At 57.9% G+C, this 24,843-nt stretch overlaps 1 protein-coding gene across 7 annotated transcripts in view; it reads left to right on the top strand.

Moving 5' to 3' along the window:
• Positions 1-24,843, top strand: part of RIMBP2 (RIMS binding protein 2) — a 90,430-nt gene that overhangs the window by 13,515 nt on the left and 52,072 nt on the right. For 6 of the 7 annotated variants that reach the window (XM_059139650.1, XM_059139654.1, XM_059139653.1 and 3 more), the window contains exons 4-5: positions 13,548-13,652; positions 21,195-21,245. In XM_059139650.1, the coding sequence (XP_058995633.1) occupies positions 13,548-13,652; positions 21,195-21,245 (156 nt within the window). Of the gene's footprint in view, positions 1-13,547; positions 13,653-19,823; positions 20,451-21,194; positions 21,246-24,843 lie in introns of those variants that run through there. The other variant, XM_059139655.1, reaches the window with a different exon arrangement.

Here is a 24,843-nt window from a genome sequence, read left to right as displayed (position 1 = left end):
CACGTCGAAGCAAGCGTGGCTCTTCCTCAGTGGTTTTGACCAGGGAGGAAAGTGAGAGCAGGAAGAAACGGGAATTCAAATGGGCTTGTCCTTTCCACGGGGGTGGTTCCACGGCCAAGAAAGTGAAGGTCCGCAGATTTGTGAAGCCTGACGTGAGCGGCACGTCTTGCACATGGGCTGGGGAGTGCGGCACAGAGGGGGACGGGCCAGGGCGGGGGCTGGGGGGGCTCCCTGTGTCTCGAACAGAATTGCCCTCCAGCACGGTGACTGCGAGATGCACACACGTCGCCTCCACTGGTACCGACTGAAAAACACCGTGATTTTCATGCTGCTGCTATCATTTTTGTCTTGATAATAGAAAGGATATTCAGAATTAGCCTTTGTTGTTATCTGGGTGGCAGAGCTCATCGGTGGTGACCGCCGGGTGGGAGCGGAGGGGCCCCGGTGCAGGGGAGGCGAAGATGCTGACCTGCCAGCCTGTTCGGGGTCGCGCCCAGCCAGCCGCTCACGGAACCACACCCACTGCTGGCTTTAACGGAATTGCAACAGAATGTATTTGTTTCCTTTCAGGATCTAAAAGCTTTTAGGGAAAGACCTAAGATTGAATTTGGGGCTGTTTTCTAAGACAATCCAGCTAGAAAAATACTGAAACTGCCCCCTGCCCCCCACATAGTCCAAACCAATACTGTTTAACCCCATTGAAATCCCTCCTGATCTGCAGACGTTTAAAGGTAGTAACTGATGACTTCATTATGTGCCTTTGTGTTTTTGTCACCCTTCTGTGGGAGTCTGTGGTCAGACTCTGGATGCCGTGGCCTGCACGGGATGAGCAAGGGCAGCCGGGGAAGGAGGACCCGCACGGGGCAGGCCGCGGGTGGCCGGAGGGTTGACGCGGGCACTGCATCCGAGGTGCCCATGGGGCCTGAGTTTCCTGGCAACCCGGGTGTAAAGGGACATCCAAGCGGTTACTTAACTCTGGGACATCCCAGCGGTTACTTAACTCTGGCTCCCGGAGAGAGGGGGCCGGTTTTTCAGGAGAACACAGCAGCTGCACACACTTGTCTTGGTGTGGGAAGCCCCTCTAACTTAGAAAGACTAGAACTTTCCGTTGGCAACACAGAAGGTCCATCTCACAGCGACTTCTGAGGATGCCCTCTCTCTGGGCTACTCTGTGCCTCCAACCTTCGGGGGCTTTTCTCCGGGAAGAAGGGCCAATGGCTTTCACAGCCCCTTCTTGTGCTGTTAGCAAGGAAAACAGGAAAACCGCCAAAGCTGGATTGCACTGCAAGAACCCAAGAAAACTTCTGCATGGTGGGAATTAGAGAACCGGAAAAGTAATGCTCAGACCCATTCCTCATCTGTGGAATCTAAAATTACCAAGAGACGGCAGAATGCACAGAACACTGGGATCTGTACACTGTGACATGGCACAGGCAGCCTCGTGCATGCTGGCCAAAGCCCCGGTGTCTGCATCGGGGACACAGGCATACTTGAGTATGTCTCAGCAACATCTACACTGACGAGACACACTGCTGTTCCCGAGTCCCCCGGTGGCTGGTTGTAGGACAGTTTGGCCCTCTATCCAGCCACAGGTATTGGTTGAGCACTGACCTCCTGCTACCGGTCCAGGCCCAGTGGACAGTGCAGTTGGCAGCATGGCGCCCACAGAGAAAGTCAGCAAAGACGATAACTGATGTGCCTGAGACAGAATGTTAGGGACCCTGAAAGGACACAGATTGGGGGAAGGAACAGGAGGGCTGCAGTGTCTCTGTGGGGAGGGACTCTCCCAGACATGCCCACTGCATGGGGGGGGGGCTTGTCAGTACTCAGAGGAGCAGTGCTCTAGGCAGTGGGGAGCACAGATGGCTCGGTACCTGAGGCAGGCCGTGTGCAAAGACCAGCAGGGCAGCCACCCGGCAGTGGGGGTGGGGTATCAGGTGGAAATGCCCTGGATTGGGGTGCGCTGGGGCAGAGCCTCACAGGACAAAGCAGAACGTGTTCTATGGGTCCTTACACACTGTATCTGTCAGGAATCATCACAGTACTGCTGCGTAACAACCATCCCCACGCTCAGTAGCCCCTGCGTTGCTCAGGAGTCTGTGGGCCAGCTTAGCGTAGCTTGTTGTCTTGGCTGGACATGGCTGAGCACTTCCTCTGGGCCCGGCCAGGGGTCCCAGAGCCAGCTGGCTATGGGCTGGCATCTGATGGTTTTGTCAGGGGGACTGACTTTGTTCCTCATTGCTCTGTCCTCCGGCGGGCTGCAGGAGCAGTGGGTCCTCCTGAGCTCCAGATCAACTCAGGCAGGGACTCAGAGTTGGGGCACATGGTGTGGTCAGCTTGCGGCCGGTGCTGCGGGAGTGTGGGCGTGCTTCCTGTTTGTGAAGGTCACACCAGGGCACACCAAGACCGGCATGAGGAGCAGGGGGACCCACGGGGGGCCGCACTCCGGACACAGCTGAGGGTGGCTTCCACAGGGGCTTCAGGGGAGAGCAAGAGGTGGGCGTTTTAGGGGGCTTCCAGCGGGAAGTCAACACAGTGTGCTGAGGCCTGGATGTGGGCCGTGGAACCAGTGACCAGTGTGGTGACGAGGGTGGCACCGAGGGCCAGGCTGTGAGTTCCGCTGCGATGCAGAACATCGGCTCTGTAGGGTCAGGGGTCAGGGTCACCTTGCTGGAGGTGGGGTGCACTGTGACCACAGGATCCTCTGTGCAGAAGGAGCCTCTGTCCTCGTTCTGGAGACCATCCCACTAATAATCATCAAGAAGGTGGCTCCGTTCCGTTACAGATGAGGCGTGAGGTGGAAGGGATTCATTCAGGGTCAAGGGTGATGGTCAGATGCAGTCACAACGTCTGGTCACTTGGCGGTCTGGCAGTCACAGCTGACTAAATTATATCACTGTGTAGCTGACGCCGTTGTCCGAGCCCCCGAGTGAAGAGGGGCAGAGGGGACACGACGCTCTGCAGACGCAGCATGCCCATTTTATGCAAATGAGGGGTGACCACAGCCGCACGCTGTGCCAGCGTGCATTTCAGGTCAGTCCCCACCGATAACGAGTCTACCGGCCACATTCATTCATTGGCTTTTGTTTCCAAATATCACTGAGAATTCAGTCTAGCTCAGGATGCTGTGTGGCCTGCCTCCGATGGTCTGTAACGCATTATGTAAATCACGAGTCCACCGGCACATGGTTCCTGCGGAGGCCTTCCCGCCGTATCAGGGGACTGGGCGCCTGAGCAGCCCGAAGAGTGGGGCCTGAAGGCTGATTGGAGGATGCGGGTTTCCGGCACCTTGAACCCTTCCAGAGCTGCTGCCTTGGCCTGGAGAGAGACCAGCGAAGCCCACATCTAAGGGCACCCTGTACATCCAGTGTATTTAATGAGCACCTAACATGTGCCAGACTCTCCAGGCACTGGACCAAAGTGACCTAAGTCCACAGCCTTATTCACACCAAGTTAGCAAATTACCGCACGTGTCAGGTGGTGACAAGTATAAGGGGGAAAGATGCAGGTTCTTCTCTGCGTGCAGTGCTCGGGGATGGCCTCCCAGATGGTGGGACATCTGGGCGGGGACCTGGGTGCAGGGAAGGAGAGCGTGCAGAGCAGGCACAAAGGCTGAGATGGGTGGGTGCCTGGAATGTCTGAGGAGCATGAGGGGCCACAGCTACAGAAACAGGAAGCAGATGAAGTCAGGAGGACAGAGACCAGGAAGGGTCAGGCTTGCAGGCTGAGCCCTGCTGGACACCTTCCAGCACTTCCCATAGCTATGCTCCCTCCAGCCCAGGGCCTTTGCACTTGCTGTGCCTCGTGTCTGATTGCTTTTGTCCCAGTCACCTTCCAGGAGGCAGTACATGCCATGGGGCAGGTTCCATATCTTCTCTGCATGTCCATATATGCCCAGTGCCCACACAAGCATAGAGAAACCATGTAGTAAACACGGTTGAATGATGGGCATAGGATACTCCTCTAAGTCTGCCCATGGAACTAGTCACTTCCTAGCGACCTGCTCACTACCGCCGCTCAGTATGCCCTGCCCGAGTCATCCCCCAGACCCCGTTTGCCGCACTGCGGCCACAGCCACGATGGTAAAAGAACGCAAAATAGCTGCTTACCCCTAGCAATCACTGCTTATTGCAGAGATTAAAATCTAAACTCTTACCACAGGACCCCACACCGTCCCCCACCCTGACCCCCTTCACCCTGTGCCCAGCCATGCTGGCCTTCTCTTTCGGGAACATACACCTGTTTCCACCCCAGGACATTTGCACTTACAGTTTGGAATGCTGTTTGTCTCTGTCTTGGTCTTGTGTCACTTGTGTTACATCTCCCGACCCTCTCGTTTAGAGGAGCCACTGTCCTGCCCGTCCCCACCACTGTGCCCAATTCCATTCTCTTCAAAAACACCCATCCTGTTGTTTTGTTCACTCATGTGTTGTTTTCCCTACCGAAGGTAACCTCCCGAAGACAGAATGTTCTGGCGTCTAGGACAAAATCTGGCATACAGTGGGCACTCGGCACCTATCCGCCGATGCAGTAGGTTAGTAACCGAGTGAATGCAGGGCAAGCCAGCGGGAGGTCTGCTGTTGCCGACGCACTCTGTGTCATGGGGAGCACCGTGCAGGTGGGGGCCTGCAGTCAAGGATACTTGTCGGGGAGGGTCGCCTGCGCCTGGCGCAGACAGATGGAGTGTCTCCACGAGGAGAAAGTGCTGGGGCACTCACGGTTCCCACCACGTGCGTGGCCCGGCTGGGCTGCCCAGCGGTCCTGGCGCAAGTATCTGACCTGGAGCTAGCTGGAGTGTCTTGTCCTCCAGCATCTCAGACTCAAAGATTGGGCAAGAAGGCCTGAGTGCTTTCCACATGGACCGCCTGCTGCCCGGGACTTGTTCTGCCAGGCACAGCTGGCTCCTTCTTCTCTGCCTTCTTGCTCAGGGCCCAGAATGCAGGGTTGTTTGTTAGATGGAACAGTGTCCATCTGTAGTTGAGAACTGGACAAGAGGGCCGGCAGGGGAGCGTGGCCCACCCCAAAGAGCTCAGCCTGGGCATGGCTGACGGAGCCACGAAGCAGACAGGGCCCAGCAGGTGTGGCCACATCTCTGGGTGGCCTGGGGGCAGCTTCCGGGAATGGGGCCGCAGCCTAGGAGGGAAGCTGCTGGATGGCCGTGGTGGGGTGAGCAGGGTCCTCCCACATCCGTGTCCACTCAGAGCCTGTGAGTGTGACGGTGTCTGGAAGGTGGGCCCTGCAGATGGGATGGAGTGAGGCCCGCACCGGGTCGCGGGCCTCTCTAGCAAGACTGCGGAGTGGGGCTGGGAGTGGCACGGCTTCGTCAGGAACATCATGCTGTTACTTGAGATTCCTGAGTGCTCTTGGTCCGACATACGCGAGGCCAGCGGCAGGTTACAGGGGAGGCTGTGTCAGTCTGGAGGTCGGACCCAGGTACACAGAAACGTTCTCAATTAATTAAACTTAGTGCATTATATTTTCTGATTTACACTAAAAGGGGGAAAAACGTTCAGGTCTAGGTTCTGTTCTCGTCGTCAACAGATTAGTTCTTTTAAATGTAGATAATCTAAGGCTTATTTTCTGTTAATGAATCACTGCTTATTTGGGATTAATAAGTGACTCTCACAGTAACAATTAATCTTCCTTTATCGGCAGCTCCTTCCCCGGGCCCTCCTTTTCCTGGTACCTGCTCGGGGAGATTCAGCCCTGAGCCCACGAGCCCAGCCCGCCCGCAGCCATCCTCCGCTGTAATTAATGTTTGCGGCTGGTTTTCTATGTTCTGATACTCAGGCTCCAATGACACCCTCCAGGGGTTTCTGCAACATGAGAATAACGGGGAGGCTCCGTCTCCGGCAAAACCTTTGATGGGGCCGAGCCAAGCGACGAGAGCGTGATCTCCGTGTTCAGATACCAGCCAGAAACAGGAAAGCGGCTGCTCTGAAGGCTTCCCTGGCTGCCTTCAGCTCTGCAGGGAGAGGCTTTGCAAGAGGCTGAGCACCCACAGTCACTGGTGGGCGCAGTGGGACACACGCGTGTGTCCTGTTCTGCATTAGGCAGGAGGTGGAACTGGGTCCCCTTCTGAGACTCAGCCCCTCAGCCCCTGCGCCGTGCGGTTGACAACTGTCTCCTGGGGGCAGGGCTGTGGAGTCCCTGTTCTCTGCCAGGTGCTGAGCCAGCCTGTCAGAAACCCGACCTGCCTGGCGGGTTAGGTATTCAGCCTCACGGTCGTCAGGAAAATGAAAATCGAAACAGCGGTGGGATGTGGGGCCCCTCCATCAGGTTAAGAAACACCCAGGAGGGCGGGCGTGGAGAGAGGAGCAGGTGCCCGTGCACGCTGCGCCCAGACGGCCTGGCTGGGTCCCAGCCCGGCGTGTTCCCATGTGGCGCCTGCGGGAGTCCCTTCCGGGAGTCCACGCAGACCCGTGAAGCCCCAGGATGTGCCCTGCGCATCGCACACGGCGTTCTCCTTGACGGCAGACGTGGCCGCGGGTAGACTGCAGATCACCCCACGATCGTTGACAGAAGAGTCGGGGCCACACCTAGGGGCCAAAATGTGTACCTGAGGGAGGGCTTCAGCCTGTCGCTCTGGGGGTGCACGGTTCTGCAGGGGACTGCATCCACTGCTCCGGATCTACCCCTTTCCTGCACCTCTTACGACCCCCTCCTGCGCACCCCTGCACCACAGATACCCACCGGAAGTCGCCTCCGGCCTCACTGAGCTCTCCCTGAACGATCCTCCACCAACCCCTTGTCATCACAGGGGTCTCGGCCAAATGCCATCTCCCTCGCCAGCTGGAGTAGAGTCTCCACTGCATCCGTCTCCCGTCGTGCGCCCCCGCCTCGCCGTCATCCTTTATCGATCCCTGAAACTCTCGTTCCCTTGCTGGATAGCTGGCTTCCGTCCTGCGTTCCTGCCTCCCCACCCCCGAAGAATGTAAGCTTCACGAGAGCAAAAATAATCCTTTTTCTTGTTCATTGTTCTATTGCAAGCCTCCAAGCATCTGGCACGGAATAAGTGTTCCGTGATGATGTTTGGATACATGAAAGCACGTGTCCAGGAAGCAGACAGTGCTTCAGCCCAAGCCCACAGTCCCTGAAATAAGAAACTGAGTCTGTTGCTTTCCCATGTCCCTACCCACCCAGCTGTTGTATCCAGAGACATGCCATCCATTCCCCTCGTTGTGGCCGTCACGTCCATGTCCCCAGTCACACCAGCCTTCCTTCACCCGGGCTCCTGCCTCGATCCTTACTACCACAGGACCTTTGCACACACGACTCCCTCTGCATAGAATCCCCTGTCCATCTCGCTTCGAAGCAACTCCTACTCATCCCCCAAACCTCCCATAGGTCACCTCCCCAGGGCTCATCTCTGTTTGTAAGTCAAGACTCTCATCACTGAGAGGATCTTCTTGGTTTTCAGTGTATATAGATGTGATCATACCCACAACTACTATACAAAGAGGGAAAGTAAAGATACCAAGCTATGCTCATGTTTCTACATTCCACTTGGAGAGGACAATTACAATTCTGAGTAGATTATTTAAATGTGTATACTGAGATCCCTGGGGGCAACCACTAAAAATTAGATAAAAATTTATAGCCCAACACTCAGTAGATACATGAAAAGGGAATGGCTAAAAACCACTCAGGCAATCCAAAATAGGCAGGGAAGGAGAGCTAGAACAATGAAAAGGAAGAAAACGTGAAAAACAGATAATAAGACGGCACACTGGGAGCTCACCAAGAATTTCATTAAACATGACTCTGGGCAGGTCACCTTGAATCTAATGTTTCATCTGGTCCTTGCAACAACCTTGGGAAGGCAGGCTTCTTCCTCTGTTTGACAGATTAGCATGCTGGGGCCCAGGAAGGGCGGGACTGCCCTGTGCGCTGACTGTATTGTCCAGCCCGCTGCCGACGCGGCCCACCCTCTCCCGAAGGGTTCTGACTGACCGCACAAGCTGAATGCCCTGTCCCTGCATCTCCGCCTCCACTAGAGGGCCCATCCACTAAGGGCGAATGGGGAGTCAGGGAAGCTCCCAGTTTTGTCAAAGGGGCTCCCCGCTAAGACACTCTGGCAAAGCTATGTTTCCCCTTCCAGAATGCGCACGGCTCTGTTTGCATGCTAATTCCCGTTATGAATGAATCTAGCTTGCATAGATGGAACAGGAAGTCACAGGACACAGAAGACAAACAAACAGCTTGTGTCTGAAGACGTGAGCTCAGTCAGTGCTGGGGTTCCTTCCACCAGATGTTTCGTGGAGGGAAATCGTGCGCAGAGAGGCCTCGCTGTTACCACGGTGCATACAAGAGCCCACGCATAAGGCATCAAATGTGTCTCGGGTAAATCCTATTAAGGGAGATTATTTTCTCCTTCATTTCTTTGCTCACACAGGGCAGGATCCAAAGTGGAAGACACAGACCCCTTTGATCTAACATCGCGGAGACAGTCCAGTTTGCTCCCTGTGTGTGCCCTCTGTCTAGTGTCCGAGCATTCCGCGGAAGTGGCATCTTGAGGCCACCAGAATGCCGGTGCTGATGTCAACAGCCGGCTATAAATGTCGCCGCTTTAAAAATAACTCCTGCCGCATGCTGAGAGTTTCAGACAAGCATCTCTTGCCACGGTGCATAAACCTCAGTACTTCTTGGACGTGAAACGTTCCTGTGGAATGAGGCACGTGCCCTTGGAACTGGGAAGCTCTATATAAGGGGAAGCGAAGCTGACTATTAGGAATTCGGTGGGGTTTTGTGTTTTGTGAAAGCCGGGCGTTTTCGGTCTCTCTGTGAGAACACGTGGGTCCTAGCGCTCCATCGGACAGCCGGAATCGGGACGACTGCAGGAAATCCTAGGAACCATGATGTGAACTACCTCCCAGGAGAAATGCAGGCTGCGCTCTGTTGCCCTGGCCACACGGCCCGCACCTCGCCTTGTGGCCAAGGACGGAGCATGTCTCACAGCCCGAGGGCTTTGAAGACCCTGCATGGAAAGGTCTCACACTGATCCTGTCCTGGGAGGCCTGTGGCGTATCAGCACATGTCACACGCATGGGAAGGACCCCTGGGGAAACATCCCACCGAGCAGGGAGATGACAGAGTGAAGAGACGTGTGCCCAGGTCAGGGAGCTGGGTTCCCTGAGTTCAAGTCCTTGCTTCATCATTTCCTGGCTGGGCAACCTTGGGCAGGTTACTTAACCTCTCTGGGCCTCAGTTTCCTTCTCTATAAACAGGAGTCAATATATTGCCTGCCCCCGAGGTTGTTGCAGAGATTCAGTGGGTTTTGTGTATGAAGTACTTAGCATAACACTCCTTCCAGAACTTGTGCTTAGGTGACTGGGAGGCTGCTGATGTGTGGGGCTGGGAAGACCATGCCAGCAACCTGCTTACGGAGAGACAAGAAGGACATGGGGTACGATCTACACGAAGCGCCGAGGGGGGCTGAGTTGCTGCAGCCCCACATGTGGGACTGGGAACTCCTGTGCCGGAACGTGGTTTCCCACATCACTCCCCTTCCTTCCACCTGATCCCTGAGCTCATCTCCTGGCTCCTTCCTGGGGTGGCAGTTCCCTGTCCTCTGAACTGGCCATCTGCCTGGAGTTCCAGGGACACCGCCTTGCTGGTTCTGTTGCTGGGCACCTGGGTCTCCAGCTCCATACACGATGGGCACCCAGTGGCTAAGGTAATATCCTGCCAAGGACTTTGAGCTTAGGACTTCTTCACCTGACCGGTGGAGAGATATGGCAGCCGGTTATCTACCAGGCCTGCTGACACCCACTGATGTGATGACTCTCGTGGTAAACCAAACATCCTGTCCCCACCCCACCCCTGCCTCCCTGATCTCCAGTTTAAACTCTTTCTGCTGCTGAGAAGGTGTCAGTTACTTTTGGGCAGCTCCTTTGGCTTTCTGGCTGTTTCTTACCCCAAACAAGGAATTGAAACAGCCCCAAAGCTGTCATGATCCACCAGCTGTCTCTTTATTTTGAGAAGCAAGAATAAAAAGTCATGAAATTTTAGTGCATGATATGAGACATTATGGAATTACATTTTATGGCAGCCATAAATGCTGTTGAAAAATATTTTAGTTTGGACAATTTGGGATAAAGTTCATAGAAACCTATATCAAATAGTTTGAAGAAAAAAAAGAAGGAAGTCATCATGGTTGACAAATTGGGGTGTATGAGAGGTTGGACTTCAGGCATGGCTGAATCAAGGTGCTCAGATGATGCCATCAGGAACAGTCTCTCTTCAGGGCACCTGGGTGGCTCGTTCGGTAAAATGTCCAACTCAATCTCAGCTAAGGTCTTGATCTGCTGTCCACAATTCTGTCTGAGATTTGGGGGCTGATTGTAAGTCCTGACCTGAGTCTGAAAGCCTGAGAACCAAGAACACAAGCTTCTGAGGGCAGGAGAGGATGGATGTGTCTCAGTTTAGGCAGAGTGAATAGGCCCTTTAGCCACCATTTTGTCCTTCGGGTCCTCAGTGGAGTGGATGAAACCCACCCATGTAGGGGAAGGTGACTCCTTTCCTCTCCCACCCATGCAGATGCCATTGTCTTTTGGAAATGCCTCCCAGATGTACCCAGAAATAATGCTTCCCCAGCTTCCTGGACATCCCTACCCAGTTGGGCAGACACGTAAAGCCATGGGGGTGACTTCTGCCCTGGAGAGTGCCTCGCGGCTCTGCTGGGGGGACCTGGTGGGACCAGGAAGACCACCTGTGTGTGTGTGTGGTTATGGCCCAGGGCAGAGAGGTTGGGAGCTGGCCTGGCGGTGGCTGATGCGGAAGATGGCGGGGCCCATGGAAGTGCTTTGCAAACTCTGGACATTACGTGAAACTATGTGAATGATGGTGTCATTGCTGAGACGGGCAGACTGGGGAGGAAGTGGTTTGGGAGAGGAAGTCCAGAACTCCATTTTGGACAGGCTAAATTTAAGATTCCTCCTGTCCCTTCACGTGGAGAGGGTGAGTGGGCAGTTGGCTACAAGCGAAGAGACGAGGGTTTCATTCCCGAGTGCGAGTTTATAAATGGCAGCGACAGTCGCGATGTGGGGTATCCGCCCGGGAAGGAGGACAAGCAGAGCAGCGGCGGCCACCCCCAGTCTAGAGGCCCCGCAGGAGGAGGGAGCCATCAGGGAAGGACGGGAGCCGGGCCGGTGTCGGGCTCCTGGGCAGGAGCAGTGTGCTTGTCAAGGGATGGGTCCCCGGAGCAAGGGGTGGCCGTGGGCTGGATGGCCCCTTGCTCCCCCGTCCTTCTGGGGGGTGTCAGGCAGGGGGTGTCAGCCGATTGATGGAGGAAGCCAGACAGCAGAGTGGGAAGCGAGGGTGTGGATGTGGCCAGTGGAGATGCCTCTGGAGCGGGGTCGCTGAGCAGGGCAGTGGATGCAGGGGAAGCTGCGGGGATGGAGAGGGTGATGGGACCCGAGTGGTCAGAGCTCCTGTGGATCTGGCCTCCTTGCCGGGGCACCACAGCCGCCACCATCTCTCCCCACAAGGGGCATGTATTTGTACACACGTGGGCATTCTGGCAACCACTCCACAGTGACCCCGAAATTTCGAAGCCAGTGCTTCCCATCCGTCTGAGCCGTCAGGAATCCACGGAGAGCCCGCCGGCCGCAGGCTTGGACCGCCTCCGGCTCGGTCCGCGCTGCTCATGAATCCTTGTAAGGAAAATGGTTTCCTCCTTCCACTAATAACTTCCTTCCCGAAGCTAAATAAAGAGTACCCGGGCTGCTTTCGGCGGTGCCCGCTTCCAAAATAAACAGAAGCCCCGGAATTAGCCGGAACAATAGTGTAATTAGGCAGCTGCATAATTGTTCGTGCAAACCAGGCTGGCGCCCGGAGCCCGACCCCGCGGCGCGGCCCGCTGCGGAGTTTCACGGTGGAGGAGGCGCTTGCTAGGGGGCCTCGGGCCAGGAAGGGTCAGCGAGCAGGTGGACGCTGGCTTGGCTGATGGCCGCCCGCGGAGAGGTTTCTGGGCTGTGTGGCCTCCAGCAAGTGGTTCGGCTGCTCCTGGTCCCTTGCCCACGGCCAGCGGTGACCGCAGCATCCAGGTGCCGGCGTCAGACGAGGCGGTGCGCGCACTGGTGGGGGCCCTGTAGGGAGTGCAGCCTCTTCGCCACCGTCTTAGGGGTGCCGCCTGCGGTCCTGCAGGAAGCCGCTCTGCTAGGGGCGCGGGCTCCTCCTCCTGCGCGGGCTCCTCCTCCTGCGCGGGCTCCTCCTCCTGCGCGGGCTCCTCCCCCTGCGCGGGCTCCTCCCCCTGCGCGGGCTCCTCCTCCTGCGCGGGCTCCTCCCCCTGCGCGGGCTCCTCCTCCCCCACACAAGCTCCTCCCCATGCGAGCTCCTCCCCCTCCCACAAGGCTCCTCCCCTACACAGGCTCCTCCTCCCCAGTGCAAGCTCCTCCTCCCCTGTGCAGGCACCTCCTCCCTGGTGCAGGCTCCTCCTTCCCCGCACAGGCTCCTCCCCTGTACAGGCTCCTCCTCCCCAACAGGCTCCTCCTCCCCAACAGGCTCCTCTCCTACAGGCTCTTCCTCCTCCCGTGCGGGCTCCTTCCCTGCGCAGACTCCTCCCACCACTAGTTCCCCCACCTGCAGGCTCCTCCCCCCCCAGGGGGCTTGTCTCCCGCAGGCTCCTCCTCCTCCGCGCATGCGCTGAAGCAGCCTCAGGGCGCCGTGACGTGACAGGCGTGGGGCTCCTTCGGCTCAGAGTGGAAGGGGACACCAGTCTTCCTAGATGCGAGATACCACCCCGCATCGTGCGACACTCAGAACACCTGCGCAGAGCAGGTGCCGATTCCTGATTAGCAATCACCAGCGGTTCCGCAGCGTGCTGTTAATGAACCATTTATAAATGGCTAGTGATGCTAATGAATAATTGATCCGGGGGAGAAGGTGAGGCCCCGAGAGAGGTTGTCACCGGCCCAGGTTCAGCGCTGGGATTTGAACCTGTGCGCTGTGGCTCTTAAATGTCGCGCTCGGCCCTGTATTGTCCCGAAACGCCAGAGGCGCGTCTCCACTATCCACCCGCAGTATCTGTGCGGTCCCCGCCAGCACCTGCAGGGAATGGTTGCGAAGGTCCGCAGCCGGGCGCCAGCAGATAGCACCGAAGCCTGAGGTTCGGAGGCTCCCTCTAGCCTGACTCGAATCTGGGGCGGCCCTTCACCAGCTGTGTGATGAGCCGGGAGAACCTCCCTGTGCCTCAGTTTCCCCCATTAGTGTGCCTGCCTCCTAGATGAATGAGAGGGTCCCAGGATGTAAATCATCCTAAAGGGCTTGGAGCACTCCCCACTAGGTAGCCCAGGATCCGTAACCTGTGGCCTTAGCTTGCACGAGGCTGAGGGAATGGGCAGGAGCAAGAGCTCGCCTTTGCATGATGACCTCTGGTTCTGCTTAATGCTCGGAGCATGGAAATGACCAGGCGGTTCGAGGTGGAAGGCGTGTTGGCACCGGTTCCCCAAGGGGTGGGTCCTGACCCCAGGGAAAGCCAGAGTAGCCCTCGGGCCCCCTTCGCAGGCCTTCTGGCTCCTGCGCTGACCCCGCCCTGTCCCCCGCAGCACATGCGAGAGGCTGCAGAACGGCGGCAGCAGCTGGAACTGGAGCATGAGCAGGCGCTGGCTGTCCTCCACGCCAAACAGCAGGAGATCGACCTTCTGCAGAAGGTGAGCCCTGGGCGTGCTTGGGGCAGGGGTGTGGAGGGCAAGCGGGCGGGAGCTGTGCACCTGCGTCTCCCCACCTTCCCCGAGTCTGTGCTACCTAGTGCTGCCCAGCTCCCCTGAGCCACCGTGTCCCAAGCTCCACTGTAGACACCGGACGCTCCCCTGTGCGATGCCGGCGGGCTCGTGTGGAAAGTATGCTCTGGGGGCCACTGCCCACTGCGAGTGGCTTCAGCCCTACCAGCGTCGTTTACAGTTAAGCACACATGTGTGTCTTATTCTGCAACCTTCCCTTCCAGAAAAGATGCCCAGAAGCACCACAGGAACTGGTTTGACACGACGTGGGTTTTGTTTTCTTTGTTCTTTGGGGGTTTTTTGTTTGTTTGTTTGTTTGTTTGTTTTCAGTACTGGGGGAATGAGGGAGAGGGGCAGGGTTGAATTGGACACCCGCCGAGGCTGGGGGTATAAACTGTGGTCATTCAAAGGAATAACTTTGGTTTTGTATCTGCTGAACTGCGGAGAGTTCCATGATGTGCTGTTAAGTGAACAGATCAAGTCTCGGGGCAATGTTTCCAGCGTGAGGAAGAGGGAAGGAACACAGAGAAGAAAGAGAAGCAGAGACTAAGAAACAAGGAAGAAGGAGGGAGAAGAGAGGGAAGGATTGAGAAGCTGAGGGGGCCCGTCCCCGTGGCACCCATGGTGGTGCTGGGGGCTAAGAGCGTGGCCCCTGGACCCAGCTGTGGTCCTCTCCTGTGTCTCTCCATGGGGGCACTTGGGGTCCCAGGTGTGGTTCTCCTTTCCTTCTGAAAGCCCTGATCCTACCCGGAGCCCCTCCTCCCCAGAGGGCAGCGGGCCCCACCAGCCAGAGACTTTCTGGCCTGGGCTGCAGGTACATGACTGCCCATGGGGGTGCTCCTGAGACCGGCCAGCGGATGGGCAGCGAGCAGCTCCTCCCCAGTCTGGGCGGCCCTCCACCCACTCCACCGCCTCTCCAGGCCTCTGATCTCGTAATAAAGGACCCAGGGCCGTGTGCCCACCTGACTGGTGATGGGAGTCTGCTGGGGTGGTCTCTGTCCTCGGAGTTTGGGAGCCAGATTTGCAGCAGTTAGAGAATTTGCCAGGCTGCTTCTCTGATTGTTTATTGAGACCATGTGTCAAGGGTGGCTGTCACTGAGCTTCCGCTGGTGGGGTCATCCAGCCTGATTACCTGCCGGAATAGAGAAGCAGCCTTTCGTCAGATGCTATCCAGAAAGGATGGATATTGCTTGCTGGGGCCAAGGCAGAGAGATACGGCTCTTTTCTGCCTGCTGTGCCGTGCCCAGACATGGCCGCCCGGCACCTGCACCCGCTCCCCGTGCCCCAGAAGCCCTGGCTGGGCACCACCCAGATAGGAAGCCCATGGAAAACACAGATTCCATGCCAAGGGGGCGACAGATCGGTGACTGCCAGCAGTGTGTTCTCTGGGAGCCTGGAGTTTCATTTGAGAAGCATCCCATGGCAGGAAGGTGCACCAGAGCCAATGCTGTCATTCAGCCTCCTCTGTGCCCCGTCCGGTTTCCTTCGTCCCTCCCTGGTGTCCGTTATGGCCGATATCTTGGACACCCTGATGCTTCACCGGGGGCAGGAGCTGAGGAGGAGGAACCAGTGCAAAACCAGGGTGCCAAGGTGGTAATTCCTTAGAGCTCCGATTTTTGAACAAAGCCTTCCAAGAGGATGGTGGATCCTTGAGCAGAATGAGATTGGCGATTTTTTCAGGATTCTTGTTTTCCGTTTGATTTCCACCATGGAGGGCCAGCATGCTGCCCTTGCTGATTAGATCATTCATTCATTCAACAAATGTTGGGTGTCCACTGTGTGTCAGTGTCTTTGGGTTGTTCTCGAAGGGGAGCCCAGTGGCGGGGGAGATGGCTTATGCCGGCACCGAGGGAGAGAGAGCCCCCTCCAGAGGTCATGCAGATGCCGTGTGCAGGGAAGAAGGGACAGAAGGAAGTGACGGGTTCATGATTGCAGGACTCCATACAGGGCAAACTTAGGTGAGTGGCAGGTCATTTAAGGGCTCAGGTCCCCAGTACTTGGGGAAAGGAGCCCTTGGAGGGACACAGGTCATGCCCAATGGGCAGGGGTGCATCCCAAGGAGGGTGGTGCTGAGCCCCAGGCACTCTGCGGGCTGTGGAAAGGAGCTCCATCTTGTTCCAAGGGAACCGGAAGCCACTGGGGGCTGAAGCGGGTGTAGCAGGGTCTGGTGAACATCCTTTGACCCTCGCGCTGGGGACTGATCTGTGGAGGGGCAGGAAGGCCCCTTACCCGCTGCCAGAAAGCCTGGGGTCTCAGCCTGGGGCAGCGGCTGCAGAGAGGAGATGTGGATACACCCCAGGATGGATTAGGAGAGGGAGCTGTGTGCTCAGGAGCTGTAGTGAGAGGCCCAGGTGTGGAGGCACGCGGGAAGGGGCACTTTTAGGCTGACCCACATCGTGGCTGTGGATCTGGGCTGAGTGGAAACATCACCGAGCTGGTGTGATCCTGGATATGTGGACGCCCAGCGGCAGGTGCGCAGGATGGGAGTCTCTGGTCCTAGATGGAGGGACACTAGTGGATGCGGCGATGCTCTCAGGAGACCCATCGTCCTGTGTTTCCATTTTCTGCAAAAAAGACAGCGGATGGGGGCATTTTCTTTGCACATAAACATATCAGGGCTGCGCAGACCTGTGGACGGGCTGGGGCAGCGTGGGGGAGGGGGCGTTAGGGCCCAGAGGTTGCAGGGTTATAGGCCGCAGGAGTCAGGACGGGCGAAGGAGGAACACATGGCATATTTACTAAACTTAAAAAGAAGCCAGGAGCTTGCTGGGTGCCGGGAACTATTTCTGCCGTGAACTCTCTCACTTCAAGCCCGTCACAACCTCACGCGGTGGGTCCTACCTCCCTCCTGTTTCTGAATGGAGGAAGGTAGCTCCACAGCTAAATGCCAGTCAGCTGGTGAGCAGAACGACCTGGGTTCGCATGAAGCCCCTGGGCCAGGATGCTCCTCTCTAAGGCTCCAGGGTTGACCGAAGTCTTGCCCTTGTCCTACCACAATAAAAGTACCAGAGCTCTCCAGGGGCCAGAGCTGGGCCCCATGAGACTGGGCCCCATGAGACTGGGCCCCATGTGGCTGTGTCTGAGACAGGCCCGTTCTCTCCGGCTTCAGCTCCCAGGCTTTCTCGACACCCCTCCACTGGGGACGCCTGCTCTCATCTTGCCAGGGAGGTGGTTCTTGCTGTCACCTGTGCATGGACATGGTGCCAAGGGCTGGTCCTCTGTTCTCGTCCTCTCTGACCCGGAGTGCAGTTTCGGGGGGTCTGCCTCTCTATGCCCGAGGCCTCCAGGAAGCCTCGCTCTCCACTGACTTCCTTCCACGCAGATGGTCCCCCATAAGCCTCATGGATGTTCACCAAGACTCGGTCCACAAGCCCCATCTCCGTGTCTCCGCTGGCTCCTGTGGTGACCTTGTCAGGTCCTGTGGGTCTAAACACCGTTTGGGTACGGCCTCGCCGCCCTGGGCTCTCCAGACTGGATTGTGAACCTCTTCTTTCCTGCAGCCTTCCGCGCGACGCCTCAGCATGAGGTCCAAGTTGAACCCCGTCCTCGGCCACACCTGCTCCACACCTGTTCCCTGGAGTTACTGCCTCTCTCTGTTTGTCTCCTTTTTCTCTGTGTCAGAGCAGCAAAACCCTCTCCGGATGGGGAGGCTTGACCTCCACTTTCCCCGAGACTCCCGCCTGGAGCCTCAGCCCTCTCTACCCACGCCGGTTGCCCCTGACGGTACAGAGCTGGGCCTGGGGTCCCCTTCACCCATGTCTTGGGATGTCCCTTTACACCCGTCTGTGCTTTGTTGGATCTCTGCCTTCCGGGGCCCGCCATGTCCCTTTCTCTTGACACACCACAGGTGTGAAGTAAGGCAGGCGTTTACTTTCTCTCAAAATATAGGCAGTGCCTGATGGGCCCTGCAGGCTTCGGTCTCACCTCTGGCCGCTCTGAGGGGGCGCGGGCCTCGTGCATCCACCGTCAGGACCAGGGACCCAAACCTTCTCTGAGACTCATCCCTCGGGCCAGGACGGTGCTTGGAGATTCGAGTGCTGTTCTCATGGAAATTGAGGGAGAACGAAGCCATCCAGCCAACCAGTAGTTCCGGTAGCCAGTAGAGGCAGAGTCTAAAAATACAAAAAGCAACCAAGCCAGGCTCTGTCCCATGGACAGGCCACCAGCCCCCCCACCCCCCGCGGTCCCGTGGGACACCTGCTCCACACAAACCAGGCAGCCGAGAGCTCAGTCCAGAATCCTTGCTTTCATTCAACACTCAGGTCAGCACTGACGGAGCCCCTGTGTCGGAGATTTCCAGGGGCTCTTTGGGCAGTGTGAGTGAGGCCGGTGGGGGAGGCTCCGGACACCGTGAACGTTTATTCCAAGCATGGAGAGTCCTGGGGCCCGCGTCCGGGAGACTGGATTGCCGACTTGGGGCTTCGGCCACTGCCTCCCCCTCCCCTGCTACGCATCCTCTGTACCTTGACCACACCAGATCTGCCCCCTCTTGGATCTTTGCCTGGGTGCCTGGTTCCCCAAAAAGGGCAGAGCTGGCGTTTGGCGCTGAACGCCCTGCCCTGCCTCCCGGCCTTGAATGGGCTCCTCTCCCTGCTCACGCGGCCTCTGGCACACCAGCCCGCAGGGGGTGCCGTTGGCTCATCCGTTCGCCTGCGGTCTTTCTCCAGAGAGTAGGGTCTACACTCCCGAGATCACGGTCCGACACGTAGCAAAGCTCAGCAAATGCTGATGACAAGGGTCCGAGATCCTTAGACAAGGAAGGAGTTGCGGGGAGCAGCCACGGATGGACCCATGGCTGGTCGCAGTCCCCGGTGATGAATTCTAGGTGCTACTTGTAAATGCCCATTGAACAAGTCACTGAGCCATGGCTCCGTCCTCCCATGGCCTGTGGGCGCCCAGACCCCCGGGCCCCTCCTCTCTGGGCGACCGGCGGCCAGAGCCCGGCAGCTCCCCAGCTTCAGACTTTGTTTCCGAGCAAGCTCCGTCCTCGCCTAGCTACAGTCGCCGTGGTGATCATCTAAGCGTTTTTCCAAATTTAAAATTCATCTGCAGACCTGACCGATTTTTGCTGTGGCTCAGAACTCCTCCCACGTGCGAGGGGGTGGCTTTCGGGGTTGGGGCTGTCACAGACGTGGGCAGTAAGAGGAGCCAAGCCCGCCACGTGAGTCGCAATCGGCGCTTTGCCTGCACTTCAGGGATGGCTGTTTGGGATCTTGCTGTCGTGTGTGGGTGGCAGGGGGACACGGACTGACCCCCGTGCTCCTGCCGGGCACAGCTACGGGACTAGTGTCCAGTCAACACTTCCTCTTAGTGCTGATGGGAGGCTCCTTGGGGCTCCAGCCCGGTTCCAGGACTGCCCACCCTTTTCTGCAGATTGCCACGGTGCCCTCACCCTGCTGCACGCTCACAGCATCCATGCCACCCCCTCCTCTGCCAGTCGCCAAGGAGACCGCGCATTAGGCACGCAGGCCATCCCAACCAAGTGTCCAGACCTTGAGGCTGAGTCCAGCATGTCTGGACCTCTGTGCCTCCTCAGAAACCACCACCTGTGCCAGCCCACCGTCTTGGACCCTCAGTTCCCCAGACGACAGCCCCCTTCCTCTGACAGCTGGCCCCGTGCCCCTGACAGCTGTGGGTCCTTCACGTGTCCCTGTGTCCTGTGGGAAGGTCAGAGCTTCCCAACAGGTTGGCTGTGGACCCCAGACGAGCCTCGCGTAAGCTGCTGCTTCGGTGCTGCGAAAATTTGGAGCTGCCGATTCCAACTGTTAGTCTTAACAACCTATTCTGACTGCCCAAACGGCCTGGCTAGCAAGTAGCCTATGAAAACCAGCTCCTGCTCCTCTCTGGAAGCCGGAAGCCAAGTCATTACTGCGAACTTGGCGGGGTTTTCACAGCTCACTTTGGGTTTTTTTGTTTGTTTGTTTGTTTTGTTTTTTTTATCCTGCCAGTTGGAAACTATCTTGGACTCAAGTGGCTCAGTGCTGAGGTTATTTATATAACCCCCGTGCGTCCTGCGGATGGCTGCCCGTCCCCTCCTCCCCATTTTGTTATTTATCATCACTCTCGTTTCAGCTCTGAAAGGAACGATTTTAAGCACTTGAAGGTGAATTCAGGAACAGCGTGATGAATCTGTGTTCCATCACTTGCCCGGGTCTCTAAGTCTTCTATGAAGATCCGTGTCCAGGGGACGCGTAGGGGTGAGGCGAGCCGGGATCTCAGGCCGCCCGCCAGCATTGGCCGTGCGGGGGACGCCGGGCCCTCCCTGCTCCGGGGAGGCTTCAAGGATGATGATCACTGGCCTCTTTGCCCAGCCCTACTCTCTGTCCCGCCTCCCAGAGACATGTTCCTCTAGATCCGAGGATTCTACATGTAAATCTCAGTCGAATATGGGAATCCTTCCCGAGTGCTCAAAATTGTCAGACACAGGTGACCTGTGGTGTTGGAGATAAACCTCCCCCTAAACCTGCTCCTTGGCATCTCTGGGAACGTCTGTGAAGCCACTGAAACCAGTGCAAGGGGACGTCCGAGGGGCCATGCGGGCCAGCTTTCCTTCCTGGCTTAGGATTCAGGCTCAGGCTCTCACAGAAACTTCAGCACCTCCAACTTGAAAACGGGAGGTGGCATGTTCTCCAGCAGCTGACGATTGCGTTCATTAGGATGCTCGGTTTCAAGGGACAGAGAACAGCAAAAGGGAATTTAAGTCGTGCGCCCAACTGAGAGGGGCTTCAGGTGCGGCTGGATCCAGCGCTCTTCTGCCTTTGCACTCCTCTGCGTGGGCTTCGTTTTTGGTTTCCAGGGGAGCCCTCTGGCTGCTCCAGCCTCATCCCTCATGGGGGAGAAAGGCTGCAGTGCTCCATACTGTCCTCCACTCGGGCTTCGGGTCAAGTAGGCAAAGAGAATCTGTCCCGTCTTCCCCAGCATCCATGGGCAGAGCTGTAGCCAGCCTGCACACCTGCCCGGAAGCCAACCACTGAGCGTCTAGAGCTGTTCTCATGCCCTCAGGACGGGGTCTGGGTCCCCAGCACAACTGGGGCTCTTCCTGGAAGAGGTGGCCACAGATGCCAGGCAGGCAAGCAGGCTGTGGTACTACTCACTGCCATTGCGATGAGGGATGATACTGTTGCCTTTTGGTTTTGTGTGAAACCACCATGTGGTTCAGGCAACAGCCCTTCTGAGAGACTGGTTTGGCGAAATGGGTGACATTTCTTATTCTGTGGAGCAGTGGCTTTGCTTCAAGGAATTGGACGAGGGCCACTCCCCACCGCAGGCTGATTGGCTGAGAGCCCATCAGATGCTCAGGGACCCCCATCTCGGGCAGGGGGCAATGAGAACTGGCCTAGATCCTCGCAACAGGGTGCTCCTTGGGGAGATAGACGGCAGGAACCCACGCCTGATAATTCAGACATTTGTCCGAGTCTCTTCTCTTTCCTCTGCTTTAAACATTGACTGTTTTCTCTTTCTATCATAAACAAGGCTCAGGTTGAAGCTAAGAAGGAACATGAAGGTGCCGTACGGCTGCTAGAGGTAAGTGCCGGAACCCTGACCTGCTGGCATTGGGGGGCGGGCGAGGTCGGAGCTGTGGATGTGGGGGCCACTCCTGAGTGCCGGCGGGCACCAGCGACTAGGACTGCTCACCCACCCCCTACACGGGCAGCACAGCGACCGCACAGAGAGGCGAGGTCACGTCCCCACAGTCACTCAGCCTGCCGCGGAGCTGGGTGCCTCACACGTGACCCGCTGTCCCCTGCGGGCTGCTCGGGGACCAGGCGAGGAGGAAGACGGGGAGGAGGGTAAAGTGTGGGTATGGGTGGACCGCTCCTGTGGGCACCCTGCCAGCGGATGAACCGTGGATGGCACACTATCAGGGACATTTTCAGGGACGGCACTGACGGTGGGGAAGAGCTTGGCTGCAGGTACCTGGGGAGGCATTTGCAGAACGAGAAAGGGCCTGACACGGAGTCTGAGCGGGGACACCAGTGAGCAGGGCCATGGCCCCTCCTGCTGTGAACCCCCCCGGACAGAGGCCAGGCAGCTCCTACCTCTTCATTAGAGACACACAGGTGGGGGTGGCCCTGGGTGGCCTCTGTGTGGGCCGCCGTCCCTAGATACAGGGGGAAGATGGCCCTGTCCTTTGTCCCCAGGGGCATGGCGGCCACGGAGAGCAGAGTGTGCCTCTCCTAGTTCCCTTATGTTGCCTTATAACATCTCTTCCTCCCGCAGGGAAAGGTCCCGCCATTACCATCCCATATATTAAAGTTGATTTTTTGAGCGCGTCCATTAGCTAATGAGTATCTGGAGGGGTGAGTGTGATGGATGGCAGGGGGAGCTCTAGCACCCGAGGGAATGGCAGCAGACCCCCGGAGGCCATGCTTGTCCCTGGAAAATCCACCCCCCACCCCCGCCTGAACCGCCCCCCACGTCCGTTCAGACCGCCTCCTGGCTGCAGACGTGCATCCTTGTGTCCACTGCTGGGGCCCCCGGACGGGGTGCGTCCTGCGTTTAGCCACCCTCTGGGCCGCCCACGGGGGTCTCCTGGCCCGGGGCTGGGGCCGTGCATGTTCCGGCATGGGGCGGCATCGGAATGTGCTCTGGGGGGCAGGTGCCGCGCAGACGTGCTGAGGGTGCGTGGTGTTTCTTCTTTACAACGTCTTCCGTGGTTGTGCCTTGCTTTGCGCTCCCCGCAGAACACGCTGGACGGCATGCAGGTACTGGAGGGCTCGGGCCTCCCCCGTGCCGCTGTGCTTGGCGGTGCTTTCCCTTGTGCTTGGTGCCTCCACGGCTCCCTGGGCCTGCTCAGCTCCCCGGGAAGCCGGCAACCCAAGCTTCCTCCGGCTGCGGGGTGCGTGGGGACTCCTGGGGGTGGGGGGCACTGCCGCTGGGCACCGGAACGCAAGCTCTGTCCCGGCAAGGCTCGAGCAGGCCCAGGGACCTGGTCTCCTGTTTCCTGCCACGGCCATAAGGGTCAGGCTGGGAAGACAGCCCAGAACCCCGATGACTACGAGGGGTGCTGTGGGGTGGTGGCAGGTGGGGGGGACTCCTTCTGCCCTTGGGCCAGCCACATGCCCAGCATGCAGCTCAGTTGTCTCTTGGTCATCGGGATTCAGCCCTGGCCCCGGAATGCTCCGCCTGCTGTGTTTGTGTCTGCCGTGTGCATGGCTGGGGCCCCTCCCGCAGGTGAGGGCAGCAGCTTTCCTTCCCGTGGACAGGACACTGCCCTTCTCGCTACGCCCATGGGACAGGAGGAACGGTGCTATCCCTCTGGATGGGGTTTTGAGTGTTTTGCAAAACTGAGTTTGATTGTGTAGTCACCGAAGGGAGGGTTCTCAAAGTGGGGTTTCTAGGTCAGCAGCATCGGCCTTGCTGGGAGCTTGCTGGAGATGCCGGTTCTTGGGTCCTGCCTACCCCGCAGAGTCACAAAGTCGGGGGGGACCCAGAAACCTGGGGGGAACCCAGCCGCCCCTCCCTGGGCAGTTCTGAGAAAGCCATTGTCAAGGAAGCATTGCTTCGTGTCCATGAGGCTAATATGGGGACGGAGGGCGTGGGGGCCGAGCCTGTGCCCTGCGTCTTGGCCGAGCCATGGCTCAGCGTCTTAGTGACCTGAACCTCCACCCCCCCATACCTCACCTTCACCGGACGTGTTGAGGGACACCTGCAGCACGCCGTGGGCTTTGCGGGAACGTGTTCCTGTTCCTGGAGGGGGTGTGCGTCCCCCATGGCACGCTGGGGACTCCTCTCAGTCAGGGGCTCTGCTCGGAACAGCCACCACCTTGCCCAGCGAGACGCACACACAGGACTAGTGGGGGTTGTCTCCGAAAGCACAGGGCAGCAGAACCCCTCCCGGCATTGTCCTTGCCCAGCCAGTGCTGTGGGTGCTCCTGAGCCCCATTTTCTGATGAGTGCGAGGCCAGGATGTCTGGGGACGGGAGGAGGGGGTGGTCTCCATCCCCCGTCAGGACGCGTGCAGAGAATCCCAGCGCCCGCAGAATCATCTGGGCTCACTGTGGGGCCTCACCAAGGTGGGCGTCAGGCGTTAGCTGAAAACAGAGCTTTTCCAGAATCATGACCGAGCCCTCTGCAAACTGCAAAGAAGAAACTGTTAGGGAACGAGTGTCCCCGGCACTTTATGGAGGGGTAATTGGAAGACAAAGAAGCAAGAGAACATCTTAAAATTAATAATAGTGATGACACTCCAATGACAGTGACCTAGGGCTCCCTGAACCCTCTCTTTGTGCCAGGCATTACTTAGGGCACATGTAGGGACATGTAGGGCACAGCAAGCAGAGCATGTCACTTAATCTTCATGATACCCAGGGGAAACAGAGGCACATAATCTTCATGATACCCAGGGGAAACAGAGGCACAGTTCAGGGACTTGCCCAAGGCAAGCTGGTGAGAAGCAAGGTCTGGACTCCCGATGCCAGGAGCTCGGTGCTGCATTGCAGCGGCTTCCCTGGACCCCGGCCTCTCCGGGACGAGGGGTCAGCTCTCCTACCCGCAGACCCGCAGCAGGCGTTGAGCTGTGACTTCACACGGTGGTGGCGGCGAGACTCAGAAGCACTGCCCTCCCCGGCAGGGGCGCAGGCCACGTGATCACTGTCCACTGGGCACTGGACATGTGTGTCGGGGTTAATCCGTAGACACCCCCGCCCCCCCCTCCCCCAGCGAGGTCGCTACCGTCATCACCCTCTTCCCGGACTGGAAATCAGGCACAGACCCTGAGTCAGCCGCCCGGGATGCACAGCTTGCCAGAGCAGAGCCAGGTCCCGAGGGCAGGAGGGCCAGTGGGCAGCACTGTCCGAGGCGCAGAAACAAAGGTGCGCAGGGGAGCAGGGCCCGTGGGTGGGGCTCGCTTGCACAGGCTCCAGGGCCCGTCACAGAGGAAAACCTGGGATCAGCTCATTCCCACCGCTGTCCATGCTGTGTGCTTTGCGTGTACATTCTGGCTGCTTTGTGCTTTCTTTGGGGCACCTTCCCAGCACCTCCCACTGTGGCCCCCAGCTTACTGGCTGTCAGCTCCAAATGAGGCTTCAAACTGCCCGCGATGACAGATGCTCGTCGCAGCCGGGAAGGGACCTGTGTCGGCTCCTTTCATCCTGGGTCTCCTTTGGGGAAAGTGGGAAGA

This window comes from Mustela lutreola, chromosome 11, assembly GCF_030435805.1.
Source record: "Mustela lutreola isolate mMusLut2 chromosome 11, mMusLut2.pri, whole genome shotgun sequence".
In the NCBI taxonomy this organism is placed as follows: Eukaryota; Metazoa; Chordata; class Mammalia; order Carnivora; family Mustelidae; genus Mustela; species Mustela lutreola.
The sequence above is the reverse complement of the archived record's forward strand: the minus strand, read 5'-3'. Positions and strand labels throughout refer to the sequence as shown.